Source organism: Vespula vulgaris, chromosome 7 (assembly GCF_905475345.1).
Source record: "Vespula vulgaris chromosome 7, iyVesVulg1.1, whole genome shotgun sequence".
NCBI lineage: Eukaryota > Metazoa > Arthropoda > Insecta > Hymenoptera > Vespidae > Vespula > Vespula vulgaris.
Genome location: NC_066592.1, coordinates 8017501 through 8045000, shown reverse-complemented (window position 1 = coordinate 8045000; position 27500 = coordinate 8017501). Strand labels below are relative to the sequence as shown.

Genomic DNA, 27500 nt, shown 5'->3' with positions numbered 1-27500 from the left:
ATACGCGTGTGTATGTGTATATGTACGTGTATAAAAAGAGAAGTAGAGAGAATTTAACTTTTCATGAAGTATTAATTGAAATCAAATCGTAGAGTAGAAAGTTGTTATCAATTTTTTAATTAAAAATAAATAAATGATACTAAATTTCCCTCTCTCTCTCTCTCTCTCTCTTTCTCTTTTACTCTAAAGTAATAGCAAGTTGACTAAGAAACTCGAAGAAGGAGTTTCCGAAGTACCGAAGGAGAAAGAGAAGAGAAAAAGCAAAAGGTAAAGTGAAGGAGAGAAGCTATCTCTCTCTCCTTCTCCTTCTCTCTTCTCCCTTCTCCTCTCTCTCTCTCTCTCCCTCTCTCTGGTCGAGTACAAAGCTATGGGATTTGTTATCACCTTGTGCCCACGCCATGCCACGCTGCAAGTAATCACTTCACCGTGAACGAATATCGGCTTTTAAAAATACCACCTTGCCACCGAAAATAACCATTGACGTTCCTCCTCTACCCCTTTCCCCCCTCTCTCACTCTCCCTCCCACTCTCTCCCCTTCTCTTTCTCTATCATTCTTGCTACGATCGAGTACCTACTCCATCGTATAACGACTCACTTAGCACCTGAAGAAAATTGAAATTCTACGAACGAAAAACGCAAAAAAATTCCTTCGACTTCTGACAACACACGCACGCACACACGCGTATATGCACAGAAAGCATGAACGCATGATACTTTCTCTCGTACAAAGTCATGAAATGAAAACAAAGAATTGTCGATGTTAAAAGTTACGAAGAAAATATCTACGAAGGAGATTGACGATTTAATTTAAGAATTTCTTAGTTCAGCAAGTTCCTTCTTTGTCATTTCACAACTACGCGACATACATACATGCATACATATTATTATTATATATACATATATATATAAATATATAAATATATATATATATATATATATACATTCCTACGCGAAGTAAAAGAAGTCACGAATTCTTCTCCATCTTTCTCAATACACATACATACATCTCTTTCTTTTTCATGAGAACGACCAATGTCTGCTGCCTTTACGCCGTTTATGCGGGAACGAGAGCGAGCGAGAGAGAATATGAAAGAGCACAAGAAGAAAAAGAAAAAGAAAAAGAAACAGAAAAAAAAAGAAAAAGAAGAAGAGAGGAAGAGAAAGAAAGAGAAAAGAGAAAGAAGAGTAGGAAGAGGAGAAAGAGATGGAGGAGGAGGAGGAGGAGGAGGAGAAAGAGAAGAGAAGAAGAAACTCTCGGATGGAGCGACGAAGCCAACGAATCAACGAGAGAGGGGTAAAGGAGGAGAAGTTAACCCTCCCTCCTCCCCCCACACACTCCTCCAACAGTCTACCACCATCAGCACCAACACTACTGTTGCTGGTACTGGTACTGGTACTGATACTGGTACTGGTACTGGTACTGGTACTGGTACTGGTACTGGTACTGGTACTGGTACTGGTACTGGTGCTGGGAGAGTACATCGGGTTTGTGGAGTTGGTCAAAGGTTACTACACGAGCACCGCGTGTGCGCGAGACTGTGTATTAGAATTATCCAATCCTGGCGAGGCTATACAAGCGAAACACGTAATGTACAGTAGCCGACAAAACCATATACTATAGAGACAGAGTAGGACTGTTGGTAGCTTGCGTATTCGGAGAGAGCCCTTTATATCCTGAAGTACTTCTATACCCCTGTCATCGAACTGTACCTAGGATAAACGCGAACCACCCAATTCGTCCGTTTTGCTACTATGTTTTACAACTTTTTCATTTGCTTTCGTACGAAAAAAGTTAATACGAATTATTAACGATATTTTCTCTCTCTTTGTTTTTATTTATTTATTTATTTATTTATTTATTTATTTTTAATTTTTTCCATATTGTTTCGTTCGGTTTGTGTTTACGTTTATGTTTGCTCAGAAACAGGTTGTTGTCGTGGAAAAATAAAAGAAGAAATAAAAGAAAAGGGAGAAAGAAAAGAAGTAAAAGAAAAAGATGAAAGAAGGATTAAAAGTAAAAAAGAAAGAAAGTAAGATTAAGAGAGAAAGAGAGAGAGAGGGAGAGAGAGAGAGAGAGAGATAAAGAGGGGGAGAAAGAGCAGAGAGAGAGAGAGAGAGAGAGAGAGAAAGAGAGGAGAGACAGAGAACGCGTTACTACTTTCTTAAATTGAAATGGAAGACGAAGGCACACACATATATATATATACACACATTTTCTCTTTCTCTCTCTCTCTCTCTCTCTCTCACTCTCTTTCAACCGGTCAATACTGCCCCACCCGTCCTAGATAAACCTTAACTTCCGTCCTTTTAGCGTTAACGAGTCGAAACCCAAGCGATAAATATCGAAAAGTCGTAGGTACACTGAAATACGATAAAATGTAGAGAAGGGGTTACCATCGTGTCATGGTCTTGGGAAAAAAGAAGAGAGAGAGAGAGAGATAGAAAGAAAAGGACAAGAAAAAGAAACGAACAAAGATAGGGAAAAGAAATCTATACAATTTCTTATAGAACAAATTTTTCGACTAGTAACGAATTTAATTTGAAAGGGATGGGCTATTGAATTGATATCTATATTTATATATACATTTATCTATATATATTTTTTCTTTTTTTTTTTTAATACATATATATATATATTGTTTTCTTTTTTTTATATATTTTTTTTTAATATACATATATATATGTGTGTGTGTGTGTGTATATATTTTTTTTGCTGTCAAAAAGAGGGGTGGGGAAGCAAACGAGCGTGCTCGTACGTCGGCCCGATAAATTCGAAATCGCGTGAACGGCCCGGGGATAATTTAATGCTGCATCGATCGACGAGAAAGAGAGTGAGAGATATATATATATATATATAAAGAGAGAAAGAGTGTGTGTAAGAGAGAGACAGAGAGAGAGAGAGAGAGAGAGAGAGAGAGAGAGAGAGAGAGAGAGAGAGAGAGAGAGAGAGAGAGAGGTGAGTTCGAGCGAGCGTAATTTCGAATTTTAAATAAGGACCTCGTGTGCCACTGAAATTAGTATAATAATTATTGCCGTACGAGCTGTTAGAGACCCCCACCATTTCACCCCCCAGTTCACCCTTTTTCAAGTCCCTCCCCTCCTCTTCCCAAAACGACGCGTGGCGCGTTGCATCGAACAATTTACGTTCATAAAATGCAGTATGTACATATATACACACCACACGCATATATATATATATATATATATATATATATATATATATATATATATATATATATACACACACACACACACACACATACATACAGAACCAAACATATACACACATATATATATATATATATATCTGTTGCTTTTCTCCCTTTTTTCTTTTTTGATAATTTTTTTTATCCCTCTACCTCCTTTTTTCTCTCTTTCTTTTTTCTCTCGTTGCAACAAGAAATCACGCATTTATGATTTCTATGAAGAATATCGGGGTTAAAGCCAAGGGAATATAAACGCGTCGAATTCTTGTCGAGGTGGAGAACGTCTATCTGCATATCTATCTATCTATCTATCTATCTATCTACCTACCTATCTCTCTTTCTCTCTTTCTTCTTCGTCTTTTCTTCCTCACTATCTTTCTCTCTCCTGAGTATTCAATTATCACGCTTGGAGGAGATGTAAAAGCGAATACGAACGAAACGTGGACGAGGTCGTAAAGAGAGGGAGAAAGAGAAGAAGAAGGAAAGAAGAAGAGAGAGAGAGAAAGAAAGAAAGAGAGAGAGAGAAAGAGAGGGAGAGAAAAGGAGGAGAGAGAAAGAAAAAGAAAGAAAGAGGAAGAGAGAGAAAGAGAGATGAGAAGCCTTGAGAAAAGGTGGATGCACCTACATGGATGTATGAACTCGTATTTGTACACATACATACATATATATATACATACATGCATACACACATACATACACATAGTTTAAGGCTTACTTTAAGATCGATCTAAAATAAAAGCCTTCGTACTTGTAATTAGCGTGTGTTGTATGAGACGAGATGTAATCAAAGAAAATGAAATCGAAAAAGAAAAGAAGAGAAAGAAAGAAATATATATATATATATATATATATAAATATAGAGTGAAAGAAAATAAAAGAAAAAGAAATACTAAGGGAGGTAAAATCAGAAAAGAGAAAAGAAGGGAAAAGTAGACAAAGAAAGAGAAAAAGAAAAAGAACGAAAAGAAAAAAAAAGAGTACATCAAGAGGAAAACAATTTCTTCCTCTTCATTTGTAACTCCATCACAAATGTCCTCCCTTTCGTCCATTAGTTTTTTATACGTTCGTTTTATTTAATCGTGCTCCCCACCTAAACTCTCTTTCTCTCTCTCTCTCTTTCTCTTTCTCTTTCTCTCTCTCTCCTCTCCCTTTTACCATCACCAATACCCCTTTAGTTCGAGGGGAAGGTATAATCTCATTTACAATGCCGTGTTTTTGCTCCAAGTATAGCCGTAGTAGAACGTCGTGCTGCGATCGCAATACGATAAATAAGAGAGAACTTGGGATTTCTTTGCTTGCTACGTTTTGTATACTTTGCAGTTTCATGTATATATACATTTATATATGTATATATATATATATAGATACACATACACACACATATAGAGCACCCTCTCACCAAGTATGTACGTACACGCATACATACGAACGTATATGTCACTCGCTGTTTCAGCCAAGAAGTTTACTACACATGAGTAACCTTGCCTCCTTTTAGTCTTCCTTCTCATTGTTTGCTTTATTTTCGTTCACTTTATTCCCATGGGATTTTCTATTTTTCCTTCTCTTTCTTTCTTTCTTTTCTTTTCTCTCTCTTTCTCTTCTTCTTTTTTTTTTTTTGAAGTTTCATCGGACAAGTTCGTCAAGTACGATTCCAACGATATTCGCGAGGAAAAAATGAAAAAGGATAAAGAAAGAAAGAAAGAATGAAGAAGTAGAAGAAAGAGATAATAAAAGAAGAGAGAGAGAGAGAGAGAGAGAGAGAGAGAAAAGATAAAGAAAAGAAGTTAATAAATAATAATATTGCATCTTTGACTCTTTGTCCTCGGCGTTGCCAATTAACAATCTTTTCATTTCAACCAAGGATACAATTTTTCATAGAACTACGAATAAAGTAGTTCGTTAATAACACCGACGAGCTAGAACTACCGACCGGTGATGATGACCTATTCTTGGACGGGACACGTCGAACGAATTAAAAGTTTTTCGAACTATAAACATTTTCAATCTTTCGTACGAGGAAATTACGATTAAACTGAGTTACCGAGATGCACGCGATATATGTATGTATGTATATATATATATATTTCTATGTAATAACATTAATACTTCGTAATAACATAAATTAAGTAAAATATATGTATATGCATATCTACGTAATACGAGAATAAATATCATATTATCAAACAAGAGTTTCGAGGGAAATATAAATTTAATCAAATTTTCATCATAATTTTTCTAAAGTTAAAATAGAGGAAAAGGAGAAAAAAAAAGGAAAGAGAATGGAAAAGAAGAGAAAAGGAAAGGAAAGGGAAAAAGAACGAAAAAGAAGAAAAGAACGAAAGGACAGAAAGAAGTAATGGTAATAATAAAAAAAAGAGAGAGAGAGAGAGAGAGAGAGAAAGAAAGAAAGAAAGGAAAAGAAAAAAAGAAAATAATAAAAAAAGATTAAAAGGAAGATAAAATATCATTTAAAATATCTTTCACGAACTAACGTAAATAGAACGAACGAGCTCGTTATTAATTCTAATTACCGTAATTAATAAAATAAACAGAAAATGGTGGAAAATAATGATATGAAGATCTAAAACAAGTATGGCAACGTAATGAACCTTCCTGCACTATTTGCACGTGCACGTGCACGCGTGAATCAGGCCGTCAGCATATATTTCGCGTGTTAAGTAAACCGAGAACGAAAGTGTCGCCGCCACTGACCAACCCGCAAGAGTAATACACATACACAGATGCATACACGCATGCACGCACACGCACATACACACGTACGTACAAAGTACGACACGACGACATTCACCCTGACAGTATGAGCAGGTAAACGCACATGGGAACGTGAATACACGTATAGTAGAATGTGAGTGAGAGAGAGAGAGAGAGAGAGAGAGAGAGAGGGAGAGAGATGTATGGTAGAATGTATGTTTGTGTGAGAAAGAGGGAGAGATACACGTATAGACACATATACATAGGTCTAAGCAAGCATCTGCCGCAGGTATCCCTCACACATATGTATGCGTATACAACTGATACACCTAACGTACTCGCATTCGTTCTTCGATTATACACGACTACCTGCAGAAATTCAAAGGTTAATGTCGTCCAAGGACCGAGTTTCTTTCCCTTTCCATTCTCTATCTATTTCTCATGATTATTCTCAACCTTGTCGATATTATCGTTGCCCTTTTCGAATACTTTGAGAAATATTGTTCGATGCATATACACACATATATATATATATATATATATATATATATATATATATATATATATATATATCTGTATAAATGTATTAATTATGTATAATTGTATATTATTTATTAGACGTTATATATATATGTGTATATATATATATTGTTATATAAAGTTTATGTATATTATATTATATACTATATATATATGTGTGTGTGTGTGTAATATACTAAATATAGTTATATCTTTTTCGCCTCTCAATAAATTTTCCAGTTAAAAATAAAAACCCTTACAAACTTACCCACTAATGAAATAAAGCGTCTTTTGAAATGCTAACGAGATTTTTATTATACAAGAGTACCGTGGAACGACGATAATAATAGTAATGATAACAAAAAGAAGGGAAGAAGCAAAGAAAAAAAGAAGAAACAAAAAGAAGGGAAAAAAGAAAGTAGAGAAAAAAAACGGATAAACGGATGAGCGAGGTCAAACAGTGAATTAATAAAAGAATCGATATGACACGATTGCCAGGAAGAATGGGAGAAAAAAGGAGGGAAAGAGAGACAATATCGTCAAGTACTGTACGTGACTACGTTTCAAAGAAAGAGAGAGAGAGAGAGAGAGAAAGGACGAGAGAAAAAGAGAGAAAGAGAGTGGGTGGGAGAGAGAGAGATAGAGAGAGAGAGAGAGAGAGAGAGGAGAGGGAGGTAGAGAAAAAGGAGGGGAAGGAGAAGATGAAAAGGAGTGGCCGATCGTTAGAAACATACTCTCAGCTCCCAACTCGCTTTCAATTTCTCGTCATTTTTCTATTATTCTATCCAACTCGAATAATGTAATATATACGCTGGAGATAAAAAAAAAAGAAGAAGAGTAAAAAAAGAAAAAGAAATCAACAAAAACGAGGTACGCGTATTATACGTATATACGAAGAAGAGAAAAGAGATAGTGATAGAAATAGAGATAGAAATAGAGATAGAGAGAGAGAGAGAGAGAGAGAGAGAGAGAGAGAGAGAGAGAGAAAGGGAGAGAGAGAGAAATTAATGAAAGTACAAAAGGAGAATAAAACTGAAACGGAAATAGAAATAAAAATAAAAATGCGAATAAAAACAAAGCCAAAGAAATGAAAATAAAAATAAAAGTATAAATAAATAGAAATAAAGGTAGATGACAATACGGAGAAAGAGGTGGTAGTAGTAATAATAATAGTAATAGTAGAGTAGTAGTAGTAATAGTAGTAGTAGTAGTAGTAGTAGTAGTAGTAGTAATAGTAATAGTAGTAGTAGTAGTAGTAGTAGTAGTAGTAGTGGTGTAGTAGTAGAATGGGTGGATACGCTAGTGGATGATTTTGGGGTGAGTGGGTGGGAGGTGTTGGGTGGGAGTTATTAAATTGCCAGGCCCTGTCATAACCTATCTCACCTCTGGCCCGTTAAACTTGGCTAATAATTCGCCAGATTGGCGCAGCCAGTAGGCATGCGCAACAAAAACCAATAACACTGGCTCTCTAGAGTTACCCATACAGAGTGCTGTGTCTCTACCATCCCCTAGTCAACCCCTCTCTTCTTACCATTCGCAACCATCCACCCACCCATTTCTCTCTCTCTCTCTCTCTCTCTCTCTCTCTCTCTCTTTCTCTCTCTTTAGACATACACAGATACAAGTAGACGTACGCGCACGCATACGCATGCACACGCATACGCACGGACGTACGCAAACATGTAGAAAAAGAGAGAGATACATATACATATATACGTAGAGATAGATATACATACATACATACATACAAAACTCATACATTTTGTGAAAGTATACGTACATGTTTAATCCCCACTACTCACACAAATACTTAACCACTACGGACGACCCGGCCAAACATGCCAACCACGCTGGCTCGTACACCCATCCTCTCTACCCCTTCTGTTTCCAACCCACACCACACCATAACACACCAGTCTCCCTCCCGCTTGGCCTTACCACTACTACTATTCCTGCATCAAAAGAGAAATAGATATATATATATATATATATATATATATATATATATATATATAGAGAGAGAGAGAGAGAGAGAGAGAGAGAGAGAAAGAGAACCAACACTACAAGATCGGCCCAGTGTATCATGGTAGAGCGCACACTGAAACTGCGTTCGCATAAATCCACTCGAATACCTAATACCCGATAGATGCCGATGGGCTGGCTTGTTCTCTGGGAATGGAGAGTGAACGAATAAGAGATAGAGAGATAGAGAGAGAGAGAGAGAGAGATACATACATACATACATACATACATACATATATATATATATATATATATATATATATATAAAGAGAGAGAAATGGATAGATAGATAGATAGATAGATAGATAGATAGATAGATAGAGAGAAATTCGTTTGGCACTTCGATAATCGTCCGACTACCTTAACCATAAACGAATTTATTCCGCTTGTGTAATCGATTTATGGCTAATTATCGAGAAAGGAGTTATTGACGATGATTGATCACGTTGATAACGGGCCTAAGAATCGGCCAAGTCGATGGATCCAATGGAAAGAGATAGAGATAGATAAATAAAGATATACAGTAAGGAACAGACAGATAGACAGATAGACAGAGAAACAGAGATAGATAGAGACACGTATATATATATATATAAAGAGAGAGAGAGAGAGAGAGAGGGAAAATAGTGAAATTCGCTTTGATTTTAAGAGGGCCATTCGCACGATACGAGACTCTCGTAAACAGATCAATCTACGAAGCTACCTCCTTCGAGAGTTTTATTACTAGACTCTCGACGCGGCCGTTGCCAACATTATGTAAGTCGAGTTTCTGAATAGAGGCGCCCACGCGAAATAGGAATAGGGGGGAATAGGGGTGGGGGTGAGGTAGGGAAGGATCTCTGTGAGAGAAAAGAGGGGTAAAGGGGAGAGAGATAAAGATAGAAGACCGTATCGATTTTTAAAGGCGAATAAATACACACGATGGTCTATGCGAACTGACTATGAAGTTAAATTAGGGAGATGGATTTCAATGATTACGTCAATCATTTGTCGATCCACTCCCCCACTCCTCTCTACTCATCTCTCTCACCCTCTCTTCTTTCCTCTTTCCTCTCTCCTATCCTTCTTCCCCTTTCTACTCCTCCTTCTCTTTTACCCATCGCCATCTCTCATCATTCTCTTTCAACTTTTCATCTCTCGTAAATGCCAAAAGTATAGTCGAAATGATTTTTCTTTTTCTTTTTCTTTTTTTTGGGGGAGGAGGGGGGTTTGTCAGATGACCTAGAAAAATAAAAAAAGGGGAAAAAAGAAGAAAGGAAGGAAGGAAGGAAGGAAGAAAGAAAGAAAAACGACGCTTGATATCTCAGCGACGTAATGTTATATAAGTTGACGTATATCTGCGTGTATTAGTTTTGAAATCTACTCATTTCCGTAAAGATATTTCTTTCTTTCTCGATTTCTTTTCTCTGTTGTATTTTTCTTTTTCTTCCTCTTTTTTTTTATTTATTTATTTGTTTGTTTGTTTGTTTGTTTATTTATTTATTTATTTATTTACTTCATCTCCGTCACCTTCGATCGATTCGTTTCAAATATTGACATAACGTGTGTGCGGTTTATCGTAGTTCTTTTTCCTCCTTCACCTCATCCTCATCCTCATCCTCATCCTCATCCTCATCCTCATCCTCATCCTCATCCTCATTCTCCTCTTCCTCTTCTCCCATCTCGTCCAAAAAAAAAGAAGAAAAAAAAATTAAGAGGAAAAAGATTTTTTTTTTACCAATCCATTCAGCGAATTTGTTTCATCGATAGTTAAAGAGTTATTGCGAGTCGAAGCAATATTTTAGATACCTTTTGGCCTTTTGAGATAAAATAAATTTGTTTTTATATTGAATAAAGAGAATTCTGACATTTTCAACAGATATTCATCAATTGATCTGTTATATAAAAGGCGAAGAATTAATAAATGAAAACAAAACGAAAAGAAAAAAAGGGAAAAAGAAAATGAATAGTTCCTTTGTTATAATTTGTGATAAAATATACAAAAGGTAATTTCTTTCTTTGTTTTTCGAAATACTCCTCATCGAGTATTTTTATAAAATATGTACATTTGCAATTTGTAAATTTGTTTGTCTTATATGCGTTCTAATATCGTAATTATCATCATTATGAAAATCAATCGATCTTATAAAGAATAACCAAAGATATTAAACTAAAAAATCACAATTACAATAGCTATATAATAGCTATCTTATATGCCTCTTTAAATAAATATAATTCCATTATTGAATAATAGTTCTGATATTTACGAGATACATATATAAGAGAATCAAATTATTATGAATGCATATACGATAATAATCATAATAATAACTATTATTATTATTATTATTACTACGAATGTGTATATCAAAAAATTTTTGAAATAATCAATAACATCGTATCGTATCGTTAAAATTACGATTTTAATAGATAATATTAATTACGTATGAAAATCATAATAATTATAATTGTTAAAATTTGTGTAACTATTATTGTTTCAATAAAAATCATTCTTTTTCTTTTTCTTCTATCTTCTTTTATTTTATTTTATTTTATTTGCTTAATTATTCATACACCTCATATTGCATATTAATTTTCTTATCGCCCATTCAAATGATTCAGATTGCTTTACCTCGTTATAAAAAAGTTTATCAATTTCAAAATAGGCCCGAATATTTTTTTCGTCTACACTTTACGTCACTTTCATGATTGTCTATCCTCGTCTGAACGATACGTGGGAATGCGAGCATTCTGGTCTCGAACGATGACAATAATAACAACGATGGTAACGTCGATAACAATGGCGTCGTTACGTCGCCGTTCGAGGGGAGGAAAAATGCTCTGGAGGGTTCTGCTAACGGATGAAATTTGATATATATATTGTATATCATACATACTCATATATATATATATATATATATATATAAATACACACACACACACAGATATGTACATACATATATATTCATTCAATTACTCCCTATTAAAAATGGAGGTATCGACATTTAAAACAAAGCAAAACGAAAAAGAAAAAAAAAGAAGAAAGAACGAACGAACGAACGAAAGAAAGAAAGAAAGAAGAGAAGAGAAAAAAAAGGATCGAATCGATTTTCAAAAATCATTTCAAATAACGCAGACCAACGATTTGAAAGAGAAATCAAAAACGAATTACAACTATCAAAGTAGAATGCGAGTATTCGGTCGAAAAAAAAAAAAGAAGAAAAAAAGAGAAAACAGAGAAAAAAATAAAAAATAAAAGAATTGAAATAAAAGAAGAGAAACGAAAATAAACAAATAAACAAATAAACAAATAAGCAAACATACATACAAACAAACGAACGAACGAACGAACGAACAAACAAACAAACAAATAAATAAAAAGAGAATAGAAAAATAAAATCTGGAAATAAAATAAATGAAAAAAATATCCGGAGCTCGTTGTTTTTTTTTTTCTTTCTTTCTTTCTTTCTTTTTTTTTAAATTTCTTTTTCCCCCTTTTCTCTCCCTCTCCCTCTTTTTCACTCTTTCATACGTAGATAAACATGCACAACTATATCTCTCTTTCTCTCTCTCTCTCTCTGTCTCTTTTTTTTTTTCGTAAACGTAATAGAAAGAGGATATCGTGGCGAGTGAATTATTTAAAAAGAAGGGATATTCGATGTCGAAGAAGGGTCGACGTAGAAGAAGCCGTAAAGTATCCGCACATATCGATAATTGGCTAGGTAAAACTACCCACCGAACATCGATCTCTCTCCACCGACACAATCGGCTTTCCCCCTTCGTCGTTGTGTCGAGAGGAGACACTATATTCGATTTCTCGAGCTTGCCTCCTCCCTCACCCTCACCCTCGCTCCCTCCCACCTACTCTACTCTACTCTACTCTACTCTACTCTACTCTACTCTACTCTACTCTTCTTTACCCCTTTCTCTTCGTTGTTCGTCCTACTCTGTCCCCACTCTCTCTCTCTCTCTCTTTCTCTTTCTCTCTCCCTTTCTCTTTCTCTTTCTCTTTCTCTTCTTCTTCTTCTTCTTCTTCTTCAGTTCCTCCTCTTAACTTCCCGCTCCCCCTCCCCTCTCCACTTCGCCCTCCTTTTCCTCTATCCTCCTAATGAAGGCTTTAAAACGCTTCGTTCGACTTGCCGGACAGCGGAGGCAAGTCGATACTTTTCTTTTTCTACATGGTCGTTGTACCCGGGCGACTACAAAATTACTTTAAAAGAAAAAAGAACGAAAGAAAGAAAGAGAGAAAAAAGATAGAAAGAAAGAAAAGGAAAGAAAGGAAACAGAAAAAAAATAAAGAAACTCGTTATCGGTATCGCTATTTTTCGGCTTTGTTTAACACGTTATATATACACACCTATACAAACACTCGTACAATGTTACGTCTATTTATTTTCTTAATTATGCGTTGGTTAGTATTATAACGTTGAGATGTGTGTGTGCATGCCTTTGTATGCATACGCCTTTTCGATAAATACGGATGAAGGGAATGTATTAAAAAAAAAAAAAAAAAAAAAAAAAAGAAAAGAGAGAGAGAAATAGAGAGAGAAAATTCCTTAGAAAATATTTATTTTTATCGTTCGATCTAATTGCATGTGTTATTTATATATGTACATGTATAAGTGTATATGCATAGCTATCATACGTAAATTAATCCCATTGTTACGAGATTAGACGTGCATGGAGGCACGACGATCAAATGTATTTCTTTTTCTTCTTTTTATTCTACGAATCCTGGAGTCACCTCTGACGTGAAGCTTTGTTTATTTAAAAATAAAAAAGAAAATATAGAGAAATAATAATAATAAAAAAAAAAAAAAAAGAAAAAAATGAGAAAGTAAAAACAAATCAGCGGGATAGAAAACGGTTCGATTGATAAATGACTTTCTAAGTATGAGCTTATGTATATCTGTTTATAATATATACGCGAAGAAATGAGATATCAAGACGCGAAGCACGCACATAAAAGAAACAAGATGAAAGAAAGAAAGAAAGAAAGAATGAATGAATGAATGAAAATCAAATCGAAGTTAACCGAGAGAAATAATTATACAGCAATAATAGCTTGATGTATAATAATGACTGTTTTAATTATGGCTCTTGAAGTTTCGTTAAAAAAGAAATCAAAAGAAAACAAGGAATAAAAAGCGGAAGGAAGAAAAAACAAAACGAAAAAAAAAAAATAAGAAAAACAAAAATAAATAAGCAAAGTATAATATATACAGGCCGATTAGAAGAATAAAGACGAGTGGGGAAAAGATTGATGGGGTAAGGCTTAATGCGTTCACAACGAAAATGATTTTCATCGAGAAGGAGAGAGAACAAGATAGAGAAAGAAAGACAGAGACAGAGAGAGAGAGAGAGAGAGAGAGAGAATAAAAGAGAAAAAGAAAGAGAGAGAGAGAGAGATAGGGAGAATAAAAGAGAAAAAGAAAGAGAGAGAGAGAGAAAGAGAGAAAGAGAAAGAGAGAAAGAGATATCGCTCAGGAATGAAAAATTAACTTCCCGTTGCTTATCGTTATTTATAGTCTTCCTTCTTTCGTATCTCGAAGCGAAACTTTGCGATCGATACCGATGCGGTCGATAGTTTTGCGAAGGCTAACGAAAGAGAGAAAAAGAAAGATAGATATAGAGATAGAGATAAAAAAAAAGAAAGAAAGAAAGAAAGAAAGAAAGAAAGAAAGAGAAACAGAAAGAAAAAGAAAGAAAGAGATAGAGAAGAAGAAGAAGAAGAAGAAGAAGAAACGAAACAGAAGTTGAAGAAAGAAGAAAAGAAACGGAGGCTGAAATGCCCCCGGCATTTACCAATTTAGAAGGGGAAAAATTGCAGTGCAAAGTTTAGATAACAGAATGGAGCGCTCCTTCAAAACCGGTTTCGTCGCGGGGATCTGCACGAACGTGAAACGAGTTTAATCGGAAACACATGTTTAAATACGTACATATGTATATATGTATATATATATATATATATATATATATATATATATATATATATATATATGTATGTATGTATGTATGTATGTATGTATGTATGTATTTTTTTTTGCAGCTATTCACGAACACTCTTTTACCTTCGTTTTCATTCGTCTCATATTTTTTCTTCCTTCCCCTCCCTCCCCCTTCCATCCCCTGTGATACACGATTTAGCGATAAGTTAAAAGAGGAAGAAAAAGAAAAAAGGAAAAAAAGAAAAGAGAAAAAGAAAAGAAAAGAAAAGAAAAGCATACATGCGAAGAACATTGTGCCAAGTCATTATGAGATTGAATGAAATTATTTACTTAATTACGATGATACGGAAGATAACATTAATGATTAACTTAATATTTCCATATTTTAGTCATCGATCATTTTTATAATCATCGTCGGACGATTAACGTTTAGGTATAATTATTCTATAGTAATGATTAAAGGAAAAAAAGAGAGAGAGAGAGAGAGGGAGAGAGAGAGAGAGAGAGAAATAAACGACGCCTAAGTTATATCGATTAATTTGATATTAATAAGACGTAAAATTAATTATGTACATATACGCCGTATATTCCGCATTTTCGTAATCGATCGTTTTTATACGATCATAGTCGTATTAATATCTAGATATACTTATGTTTATTGATAATAATGATTAAAAAAAAAAAAAAAAAATAATAAAAAAAGAGAGAGAGAAATAACCACTGTTGTATCGATTAATTATCAATTAATAAGATGACGAATTATTTATAATTTTAACATTATAAGATTATGTACTGGTTGTGTATGTTTTATCTTTAAATTATTCTCTCTCTCTCTCTCTCTCTCTCTCTCTCTCTGTTTCTATCCATCCATTCATCCATCTATCCATCTATCTATCTCTCTTTCTCTCTCTCATTCATCAAATTCTATCGATCTCGTCGACGAGTTCCTTCCGAGATCGGTCCTCGACGATCGTATAACGATTTCTCGTAGCACGATGTACTTAAGGAGGACATTCAACTCATCCTACTCTCCTCTTGTTTCTTCTGTTTCTTCTTCTTCTTCTTCTTCTTCTTCTTCTTCTTCTTCTTTCTCATTTGTAGTCTTTCTCAGTTAGGAAAACGACAACGTCGACGACGTCGACGACGACGACGACGACGACGACGACGACGACGACGACGACGACACGGGCTATTCGAACGACGAAGCGAATTCCATCGAATTTTACTTAGAACTTTGAATTATATCTGGCCCCCTCGTTAAAACTCCTCCTTGTGATACTAGTCACGATGGAATTTTTAGTAACTCGCGAATCTCTTCTACTCCTACGCACTGATGATTTACTTGTTAAATTTTAATTGTATAACATTTGTTGAAAAAAATATCTCGTTGAAAAAAATATTTTTTAAGTAACTTTTATAAAACGTTTTTCTTTTCTTTCTTTCTTTCTTTCTTTTTTTTTTTTTTTTTTTTTCGTTTCATTCGTTCGTTTTATATAAAACGTTTTTCATTTCGTTAATTTTATTTACGCTTTTTATTAAACTTTGTATAAGGGCGATCATAACGTATCGTTAATTAAATTAATCTATCATGACTGTCGTTAATTAAATGATATCGTTTAATGAAACGTAATGAAATTTTGTGAACGTTACAATTCGGTCAACGATACAATTTATAAAATAATTATCGTTGGATAATGTAATTTTATTGTTTTGTAAACAATAACGTACGATGAAATTTTGTCGGCATTTCTTTCTTTTTCTTTTTTCTTTTTTTATTTTTATTTATTTATCTTCTTATTCTTTTTTTTTTCTTACGACGCAATTAACAACGTTATTAATTATCCCAGAAATAATGAAATTTAATTGCAAACAATAATTTACCATGAAATTTCGTAAACACTTTTTTAATGGCATAATTAACGACGTAATTATCGTTGAATAATGAAATTTATATTCTACCACAAACAATAACGTACGATGAAATTTCGTAAACCCTATTTTATAGGATAATTAACAAAGTAATTATCGTCGTATAATGAAATTTAATTATTCCGCGTACAATAATGTGCGATGAAATTTACTAAACAATTCTTTTTTGTTTTTATGGCAAAATTAATATAATATAATTATTGTAAAACGTAATTATCGTAATTAATGAAATTTCATTATTCTGAAAATAATAATAGTATACGATGAAATTTCGTGAACATTTCTCTCTCTCTATTTTTTTTTTTTTTTTACAATGCGGTTTGTACAACGCGATGGAATAATACAACTTGATTATTTTACGAAGCATACAGTACGACAAATTTAGACGCATCAATATTTTTTAGCTTTAAAGTGAAGGAACTAAAAAAAGAAAAAAGAAAAAAGAAAAAAGATTTTTCAGAAAAACTTGTTATTTCTTTCTCGTGAAATATGTACAATGATCGAAATCGCGCATGTAAAACCGAGCCAAAGCGTCGATCGACTGCGATAAACGTTGTACGCTACGTTTCTAAAAATGAAAGCGAAACTACGAAAGTATATATGCAGCATATAGAAGAAGTATAATCGATGCTTGGGAAACATCGTGATCTCTAATTATGTGGTTGGAAATTAAAACCAACGAGCCTTTTATCCGATAACTTTAATTAAAATTTTCGCATTGAACGAAAGTACTCTTTCGTTTCTCTTACAACTTCTTTTTTTTCTTTCTTTCTTTCTTTCTTTCTTTCTTTTATTTTCTTTCCTTTTCGTTTCTTTTTTCTCTTCTCTTCTTTTCTATTTTGTTTGTTTGTTTTTTTTTTTATAATACTTCCTTATTTAATTATCATTATTAATAGCAAAGTTGGTTTTTTTAGGTAACATTTAAATGTAATTATTTTCTAATTGTTTATCGCAATTATGATATTTCTTTCTTTTCCTATTCGTTGGACTTACTTGCGAAAATATTTTACTTTAATAACAATATAAATATTTCTCTTATTCTCAAGATGAGAGAGAGAGAGAGAGAGAGAGAGAGAGAGAGAGAGAGAGAGAGAGAGAGAGAGAGAGTGAGGGAGAGGGAGAGAAAGAGAGAGAGTAAATTAAAATTATCCATTCAAGAATTAATTAAAATTTTACATCAAACACGGTTGTGGGTTTGCAAAATTACAACAACGTATTTAATATTTAATACGATTTAATGCACAATGGAGGAACGTATGTTTGTAACCACGAATTTTAAAGTATTTCCCTTTTTCTTTTCTTCTTTTTCCATCCGGATAAAATTTCATTAATAAACAATTAACGACGATATACTATTCCACATTTAATATTTATTTAAAAACGTTAATTATTTTTATAACTTTGTTTATCTACAAAGTAATAAATAAACAAATCGTTCATTAACGAGTTACAAATTCATTCCTATTAATTTGTCAATTTGATTATGTATAAATGATCGTAAAACAATGTCACGTTTTTGTTCCTTTGGCACGCGAAATATACAGCATGTTTAAAATTCAAAGTGTGACGTAGATATTTCGTAAAAAGACATTGGTCACGATCGTCCTTTGAAATAATTTACGATGACGACTATCACAGAGATAGCTTTGAATTCGAATCGACTTTTACGACGATTCGTTCAATCGTGAAAATGAAGAAAAAAAAAAAGAAAAGAAAGAAAAACAAAAATGAAACAAAATAAAATGAAACAAAAAACAGAACTACTATACAATTCTTATTATCATTCTAATAATAATGATATATAATGATTAATATAAATAATATATAATCTCAATATATGATCTTATTATCGTTATAATAATAATAATAATAATAATAACAATAATTAATATTATTATTATTATTATTATTATTATTATCGTTAGAAAATCAAAGGATCGCGGGCTTATTAATCGAATGAGGGCAAAAAATTGTAGCTTTTTTAATTATTCGAGAAAATCGTAGAGAGATTCGTTAAAGTCCGCATGGTAAATCAGTTTAACGCCACTTAACGAGCCGTTTTAATTACATCACGTCGTACATGAACGATAATATTGGTCGAAGTCTGAAAAATTTCTTTCTCTCTCTCTCTTTCTCTCTCTCTTCTCTTTTTTCTCTCTCTTTCGCTCTCTCTCTCTCTCTCTCTAGCTCTCTTCCGCTCGTATATTATCTCTCTATCTATCCATCTTTCTCTCTCGTACACTCTTAAAAGCCACGATAGAGAAGCTCACCTATGAGATCGGATAAAAATCAATTATGACTCTGCTTCTAAAAATAATAATATCGCACCTCCGACACAGCATACAACGTTGGGTAGCTCGTCTCTCCGTGTTTATTAAACTTCGAGAGATACGTTAAAGTGCATCGTGAAAGTTTCGCGATCGCCTACTTCGTTGCTTCGCCGTTATCGTGTACGAGAAAATTAATTAGAGGGAGAGAAAGAGCGAGAACGAGAACGAGAACGAGAACGAGAGCGAGATAGAAATAGAGACAGAGACAGACAGACAGACAGACAGACAGAGAGAAAGAGACAGAGAGAAAGAGAGAGAGAGAGAGAGAGATAGAAAGAGGGCGGAGACGAAGAGAGATAGAGATAACAAAAAAGGAAAAAGAAAAAAGAAACAACAAGAACGAGAATAAGAAAAAGAATAAGAGCGCGAGTAAGTTGGGAAAAACAATTTCTAGTTTTTCCCCCCGTTTCTCCCCGTTACCCCTCCTTTGGTTCTTCCTTTTAAAACGAAGAGAATAAATTCAAACGCCGTTAAAGCCAGCAATCCGAATAAAGCGTTCTCGCCCAACGACCCCTTCTCCTCTCCACCCATCGCCTTCGTCTTCCATCCCACCCTCACCTTCACCCCCCACTCTCGCTCTAATACCTCCTCGCTCCCCCTCGATAGTCCCCGAAGAGATGTGAATCGAACTTTCCATTCAGTCGGGTTCATCAATCACGTCAATTACACGCGACGCACTGTCGATTCGCGATAACCACCATCGCCGTCGTCGTCCGTCGTCGTACGGCATCGTACGGCGTCGTCCGTCGACGTCCGTCGACGTCGTCATCGTATATAAGAACCGGAAAAAGATAACAAAGAGGATCGCGCAAGCACGCGTCCGATTTGAAATTCGAAACGAATTAATATATACTGTACTTTTCGATTTGTTTCGATCGAACGACCATTTCGATCGATCGGAGCGATGATTGATAATAGATAATTTATAGGTATATCGTACGTTATTTTTTCTTCTTTTTTTTTATTGTTATCATTATCATTATTATTATTATCATCGTTATTACTATTATTATCATTATCATCATTACTATTATCGTTATTATTATTATTAGTGATATCGTTATCGTTATTATCATGATATCGTCATTATCATTATTTTTAGTATTATTATTATTATTATTATTATTATCGTCTTCATCATCGTCAGTATTATTATGATCACTGTCATCAACATCATTATCATTATTATTATTATTTTTTATAATAATAATTATAATAATAATAATAATAATAATTATTATTATTATTATTATTATGATTCGTGTATTTCTTTTCAAACTTGTGTATAATTAAGAATAAGAAAATACATGAACCGTGGTCAAGCATATTTTCTCTATAACAGTTTGTTTATGGAGTATTTAGAAATTTTCTTCGTTCGCGCACCGCGCGTTTATCGAGAATTACTTTGATTTTTATAACCGTGTGTGTATATATTTCGGTATAATAGTAAATGTACGGTTTCATTGACGAATGTTGTACGATACTGTTCTTGTGTTGGATAATACGATCGGAATCGTTTCAGCTTTTTTTTTTAATACCTAATTTTCTAATTTATTCAGCTACTACTACTACTACTACTATTATTATTATTATTAAAATTATTAATGGATATAAAACATTTTTGAGACGAACAAATCTAAAAATTATTCTATTTAAAGAAAATTATATCCTTCATGTAAACGTATAGAATTTATTTATTTCCCCTTATTTCTTTTTTTCTCTCGATATATATAATTACGTGGCGAATGGTCTAATGAAATCTCATACAGGGTGATCTTAATTGACGATATTTTCTCGACGATACATAGGCAACCCCAAAATTTCAGACTGACATATACGATCGTTTCTAAGGGGTTGATCTGTAATATCCTTTTCGATCCCTCATCCTTCAAGAGTAGGGTTTTTGTTCTCACTCATCGTAGCGAATTTTCCCTAACTATTTTTCTCCCTTACTCCTTCTGCATATGTATGTACGTATGCGTGAGTAACGTGTGTTTGTGTTAGATATTAATTAATCACTTTGATTCACGAGACAACCGACGTTGATAGAGTCTTATTTTCTTTTTCTTTTTCTTTTTTTGTTTCTTTTTTCTCCATTTTTCTTTCTTTTCTTTTTCTTCTTCTTTTTCTTCTCTTCTTTTAATAATACGATTTAATTAAACGTTTACGATAAATCACGAGACGAATGTTGTCTGATAATCCGGACGTTAATGATATTAAAAGGACAAAGAAAAACTCGATTATTCTAGGTTAGTTCTTTTTTCTTTCCTTTTCTTTTCTTTTCTTTTTTTTTTTTCACGCTAAGTTATAAAGATAATATCAGGCCGGGGTAGCCCGAGAAAGTGAGTAGTCGTATCTGTGTGCTACGTTACAGTTTTACGAGTCTTTCATAGAGACTAAGGAAAGATCGAAATGGAAAGAAAGTAGAACACGACGTTGAGCCAGTGTTGATAGCGGCGTTCCGACGCCAATAGTGCTGGTAATGGCATGAAGAAGATAAGGGGGGTGGGGGATGAAGGGAGTGGGAGGCTGTTCGGATGCATCGAAGTATAAAATAGACTGTGTCTCATAAAAAAAGAAATAGAAAAAAATCTTAGAAGTATAAGAAACTTCAAAAGATTAAGATCGTGTATTCTTTTCATTTGAATATAATAGAGAACAAAAATTTTCTTTTCATTTATTTATACTGTATTTTTAAGATTATATATATATGTGTATATATATATATATACACACATATGTATGTATGTACGTATGATGTATGTTGAATGTATGTATGTTACTGATTAAAGTAAAAGACAAAGGAAGACGATGACATTTTCTAATATTTCTTTAATTTTCTTTTGTAATAATAAATTTTAACGAATCAGAAAAAAAAAAGAGAAAAAGAAACAATTCATTTTAGATTTATACCAATGATAGGAGTGATAAGACCGAGTCTGAATTAACGAACCATTTGTTTACCGGCGGAGATCGATATGGTAGAAAGCCTCTTTTATCCGTCGAGTTTGCGCGTCCTTACAATGGAAACAGAGAAGGGGAGAAGAACACGCGCAGGAGAGAGTCCCTTTCCAGCATATAATTCGACAAAAGAAGCGGGAATAAAGTAAGTTAAGGGTCACCTCGACAAATGAGAACCGACGTACATATTCTCTCTCTCTCTCTCTCTCTCTCTCTCTCTCTTTCTCTGTGTGTGTTTCTCTCTCTTTTTCTCGATTCGTGCGGGAGATTGCCTTTTAATAACAACCCCCACACCACTCTCTTACGCCTCGGATATCCAAGGTAAACCCCCACTACGTTATATAAAAGAAAGAGAGAGAGAAAGAGAGATCCGAATATATGTGTACATATATATATATATATATATGTATAGGGTGAACCATCTAATTTGATCACATTTATTTTTCTTTCTTTTTTCTTTCGCAAATACGTATTTTATAAACTTCCAATTAAAATAAGAATTTTGTAAAAAGTTTATGCATGTATGTATGTATGTATGTATGTATGTATAGTCAAGTTGTACTATTCACTAATAAATTATGCGTGACAGAAAGTTATATGAATTTTTTGCCACCCATTTTGTAAAACCACGCTTTATTCGATATATATATATATATATATATATATATATATATATATATATATATATAGGTATGTATACGTATATAGAACGTGAATCTTGATATCTCGAGCGAGAGGAATTTTATTAATATTCTATATATAGTTATATTAAAATCGATTATACGACGAAGCGCACTGTGTTATATTAGCTCTCCTCTAATAATAAAGTAAAGGTAAAATGAAAAATGAATAATGATTTTAATTGACGATGATGAGTTTGAATAAAACGAGTTTGAAAACGTGAAATAAAGATTAATAATAATAATAATGATAATGATAATAATAATAACAAGAATAATATGAAAAAAATAGCACCTCTCCGTCGAGTTTATACAGAAAAGATTTTAAACGTTGAAAATGTAAAATGAATATTAATAATAACAACAATAATAATAATAATAACAACAACAATAACAGCAACAATAACAATAACGAGAATAATACGAAAAAATAGCCCCTTTGTCGATTAAATACAGAAACGATTTCGAACGTTGTGAAAAACGAAATAAATATTAATAATAATAATATTACTATTATCATTATTCTTATTAACGATAACAATAATACGAAAAAAGAAAAATTAACGTCGCTCCGTCGATTATATCGAGAAACGATTTCAAACGTTGAAAATATAAAATAAATATTAACAACAACAACAACAACAACAACAACAATAATAATAATAATAATAATAATAATAATTTGAAAAGAAAGAAGAGAAAAAAAATGAAAAGATTGAAAAAAGAGGAAGAAACACGATAACACGTTTCCATCGATTATATCCCAAAACGATTTATTTGAAACATTATTTACGTTGGGTCCGATAGAAAAATAGGGATAAAATCGATGATCGTAATAAGATCGATATATCGAAAAAGGATTTTATTTTGCTCACCTCTCCATGCGTATCCCTACGACCATCCGGGGTGTTCTCCGGAAGGAAATAGAGTCGTAACGATGCCAACGGTTGATTCGGTCCACGGCTGTCCATCCAAAGTAACTGAAGCTCACCGATGCTTACGAGGTCGGCGTCGCTCCAAAGTTTCGTCAGGAAGAAATTGCCGAGTCGAAGGACTCGTCCATTTCCTATCCTAACGGCTTTGTAGAACGTGTAAGGGCCATGGCTGAAGCAAGCACCGCCCAACAACTAAAAATATAGATCGTTCTTTACTTTAAAGATTAATACTGGTAATAGCAATGTTAATATCACCTAACAACATCGTCACAATCACAATCAGCTTGATTCTGTATTTTATAATTTATTATTTTATACGATTTTATTAATTTTATTACTTTATATAATTCTGTATTTTATATTTTATATTACGTTATTCTATGTAATTTTATATTTTTTATTTTATATTTAATATCTTAGATTAACTTTTATATATTTAACGACTGACGATGTATTAAAGTTCTGTCGTGTACGAGATCGTAAAAAATTCTTCCCTCTCTCCCAAACCGGTCTCCGAACTTCCTTTCATAAAGTTTTGTTAATTACAATTGTATTCGTTCGTTCGTTCGTTCGTTCGTTCTTTCGTTCTTTCGTTCGTTTTCTTTTTAAACTATTTTCTTTCGACGTTAATTACAAAATGTTAATGTATTTTTGACTGTACGTTAAATATATTTGTACGTTGAATAAATTTAATAAATATACTTGTTATCAAACGATCTCGTTACGATCGAAAACTAATTTTCCCGTCTATCATAGTATATAACTTCGTTTGTAATATAAAGTTCATATATCTATTTGTAGATAAATCATCGAGAAATATTATCTTCTCGTTTCATTTTCATATTGGTAACATTATTTATTATTAAATAGAGAAATCGGAAAGAATATAATTTTGATATTTGAAATGTAACAAAAGGAAAGAAAAAAAAAAAAAAGGAGAAAATGAAATTTTTAAAACATTCTCAATACTTTCTTTTTTTTTCCGTTCAAATCAACTGCCAGTCACTAGGATGATTATCGTCAAAGTATTAATTATTTACTTTCCTTCGGATAGAAATTTTATTAAATCTTCTATTTTTTACTCTCTCGAATAAATAAAATCTTTTTCGTGTCACTAAATTATTTCACACCTTTTCCGTTTTTTTATTTTTCTTCTCCTTCTTCTTCTTATCCCCCTTCAGACACATACATACACGCAAGTATACACACACGCACATACTTAGAGTACCGTTATTCTTAAAGAATATTAATCGCATTTTCTTCGAAATCGATAGAATATTTTCCAAGTGTTTTAACGATGGCTCCTAAGTAAAGGTTATCCTTTAACTACCCTCACTCCCGCACACTCACTCCCCATTCTCCCATTCTCTCTCTCTCTCTCTCTCTCTCTCTCTCTCTCTCTCTCTCTCTCTCTCTTTCTCTTTTTCTTTCCCTCTTGCTCCCTTTCTCGACTTCCGTGCACAGGATAAATTTTGTCGTAGCACAGTAAGGAACGTGGCGGATACCCTCGACAAAACTGTACCGTCGGTTCAAGATAAAAAGAAAGTAGAGAAAAAGGAGGAGGAAAGTAAAAAAAAAAAAAGTAAAAGAAAAAAGAAGAGACAGAGAGAGAGAGAGAGAGAGAGAGAGAGAGAGAGAGAATATAGAAGATAGAGATAGAGAGATAGAGAGAAAGAGAAGATAAAAGATAGAGATAGAGTGAAAGAGAAAGAGAGAGAGAGAGAGAGAGAGAAAAGAAAAACGATTTTCGTGGAAACTCCTCTCTTTCCCTCCTTTTATTTCCAACCCTCACTCGATTTTCTCGCGACAATATTTTTTCGTATTACGGATATTAGAGAAAAAGAGAGAAAAAGAAGAGAGAGAGAGGAAGAGAGAGAGAGAGAGTTCGAATGGCAAGTTATTTCTGTCGATCCGATAACTCGCATCGTATGCACGTACTATGAAAGACTTTCTTCTCTCTCTCTCTCTCCCTCTCTCCGTTTCTCTCTATCTCTCTCTGTCTCTTTCTCTTTCTCTCTCGAACTTTATAAAGCCGAGCGTATAAGAGAGATATCGATGAGTATATTATATAAAGTGATACCAGGAATATTTGTATATACGTTATCGATTACTTTCAAGATAGAGAGGGCATCTTCTCACACGAGAGAAGAAATAAATATTTATAAGGGAGCTCTATTGCTGAAACGTTCTATCGTACGTACATACGTACGTACCTATCTGCGTACTTTTGTCTAGAAAGAAAAGAAAATAAAAAGAAATAAAAAGAAATAAAAGGAAGTAAAATAAAATAAAATAGAATAGAATAAAATAAGATAAAATAAGGGAAGAGGGAGGAAAGTAGCGATGGCGATGTCGATAGTGGTAGTAACGATGGTGATGGTGATGGCGATGGTAGTAGTGGTGGTGGTAGTGGTGGTGAGGAAAAACAAAAAAGAAGAATAGAAAAGAAGAAAGAAAAAGAGAGGGAATAAAAAGTGAAAGAATATATAGAGGGTGGATTCTTTAACATCTCTTTCTTTATTTTTCTTTTCCTGTTTCTTTTTAAAGAAATCATTTCTCGCACAGCACACGTCTGCGAGTGAGAAAACGAGGGTCTGCGACTTGAAGCCGCAGAAATCCGAGGGTGGTTCCCTGGAGGATATTTGCAGGATAACAGACGAAGAGAAAGAGAAAAAGAAAGAGAAAGAAATAGGGATGAGAGGGAGAGGGAAAATGAAAGAGATAGAGAGATAGAGATAGATAGAGAGAGAGAGAGAGAGAGAGAGCAAGGAAAAGAAAGAAAAACACGAATAGAGTTAGAGAGAAAGAGAGAGAAAGATGCAACGCCCAAGTGAATCCAGTGCGGACAGCGAAACACAAGAAAAGAGACGAGGTGGTTGCTGTACTAACTCGTGTGTATATATATATATATATATATATATATATGCGCTTATGTGTATATATATACAAAAAGAAACACACACACCTCACTCATAATATATCTACATCGGCAAAAAAGTCAATGGTGTTTGTTTGGCTCTCACTTTAATAAGTATGCGTGCTTGCATACACCTCATGTATACATACATATACGTATATATGTGTGTATATATATATATATGTATGTATGTATGGATATATGTATGTATATGCATACGTACGCACAACTGCATACGCACGGCCTTGCTTCCGATTCGATTGGATGCACCGGTAAACAAGAAAAGGAAAGGAAAAGAAGAAGAAGAAGAAGAAGAAGACGATACGAAGGGTAAGAGATCTGCCGAATGTGAGGAAAGAAGAACGACGAACGTTGGAATGTGTTTCTCGTTAAAAATTACAACACAACTACGACAAACTCTCGGAGAATTTCATTTATTTTAATTAATCTTTTTGTCTATTTCATCTAAAGTATTCAGATTAATCTATAGTATTCATCTGTAGTGTTCAAATTAAAATTATAAAGAAAGAAAATGAAGAAAAAAAGAAAAGAGGAATAAATATATAAAAAGTAATGTAAAGGAATGATAACAATAATAATGATAATATCGAAGTAAAAAAATAAATAAATAAATAAATAAATCAAATGAAAATAAATTAAATTCAACGATATCGAAATCAATCCAATAGATAGTACGGTTGATAATAATAATAATAATAATAATAATAATAATAATAATAATAATAATAATAATTTGATTGATAATTTTAATGAAATTCGCATGATTCAATTAAAATGGGACACCTCGTACAAGTTCCATCGATATTATTACTATTTCCCATATATCTATTATAGGCAATGACGACGATCGATGCGTAACGAGTTATTATTGTACACGAAGTATGTATCTATGTATCTATGTATCTGTCTATCTATCTATCTATCTATCTATCTGTCTGTCTGTCTATCTATCTATCTATCTATCTATTTATCTACCTATGTATACATGTATGCATGTACTTAGATACGACATTAACCTCATAGTCGATGTCGTCTTCATTCTGCAATTCGATCATCTATTCGCACGCTTGAAAATAATAGAATTACGAGGGCTCGAGTCGATCGACCGTGGGAGAATCGTTCTTAAATATCAAATCCAACGTTACGAGATGAGGACGTCGACTCGGGAAAAATGTTGTCGCTTTTGCGTCGGGACCGATCCTCGCGAATAATTTCTCAAGGATTATATATCCCGTATTCTCGTGAGAAAAGGGACTGATAATAATTAAAAAAAAAAAAAAAAGAATTTAAAAAATAATAATAATAATAATAATAATAATAAAACTGAAAAGCATAACTAA

General features: G+C 33.4%; 1 protein-coding gene across 3 annotated transcripts in view; it reads right to left on the bottom strand.

Annotated features, from left to right (window-relative positions):
- LOC127065421 (uncharacterized) overlaps positions 1 to 27500 on the bottom strand; it is a 160079-nt gene that overhangs the window by 97589 nt on the left and 34990 nt on the right. For 2 of the 3 annotated variants that reach the window (XM_050997737.1, XM_050997736.1), the window contains exon 2: positions 23163 to 23414. In XM_050997737.1, coding sequence (XP_050853694.1) covers positions 23163 to 23258 — 96 coding nt within the window. In that variant the 5' untranslated portion in view covers positions 23259 to 23414. Of the gene's footprint in view, positions 1 to 23162; positions 23415 to 24352; positions 24591 to 27500 lie in introns of those variants that run through there. The other variant, XM_050997735.1, reaches the window with a different exon arrangement.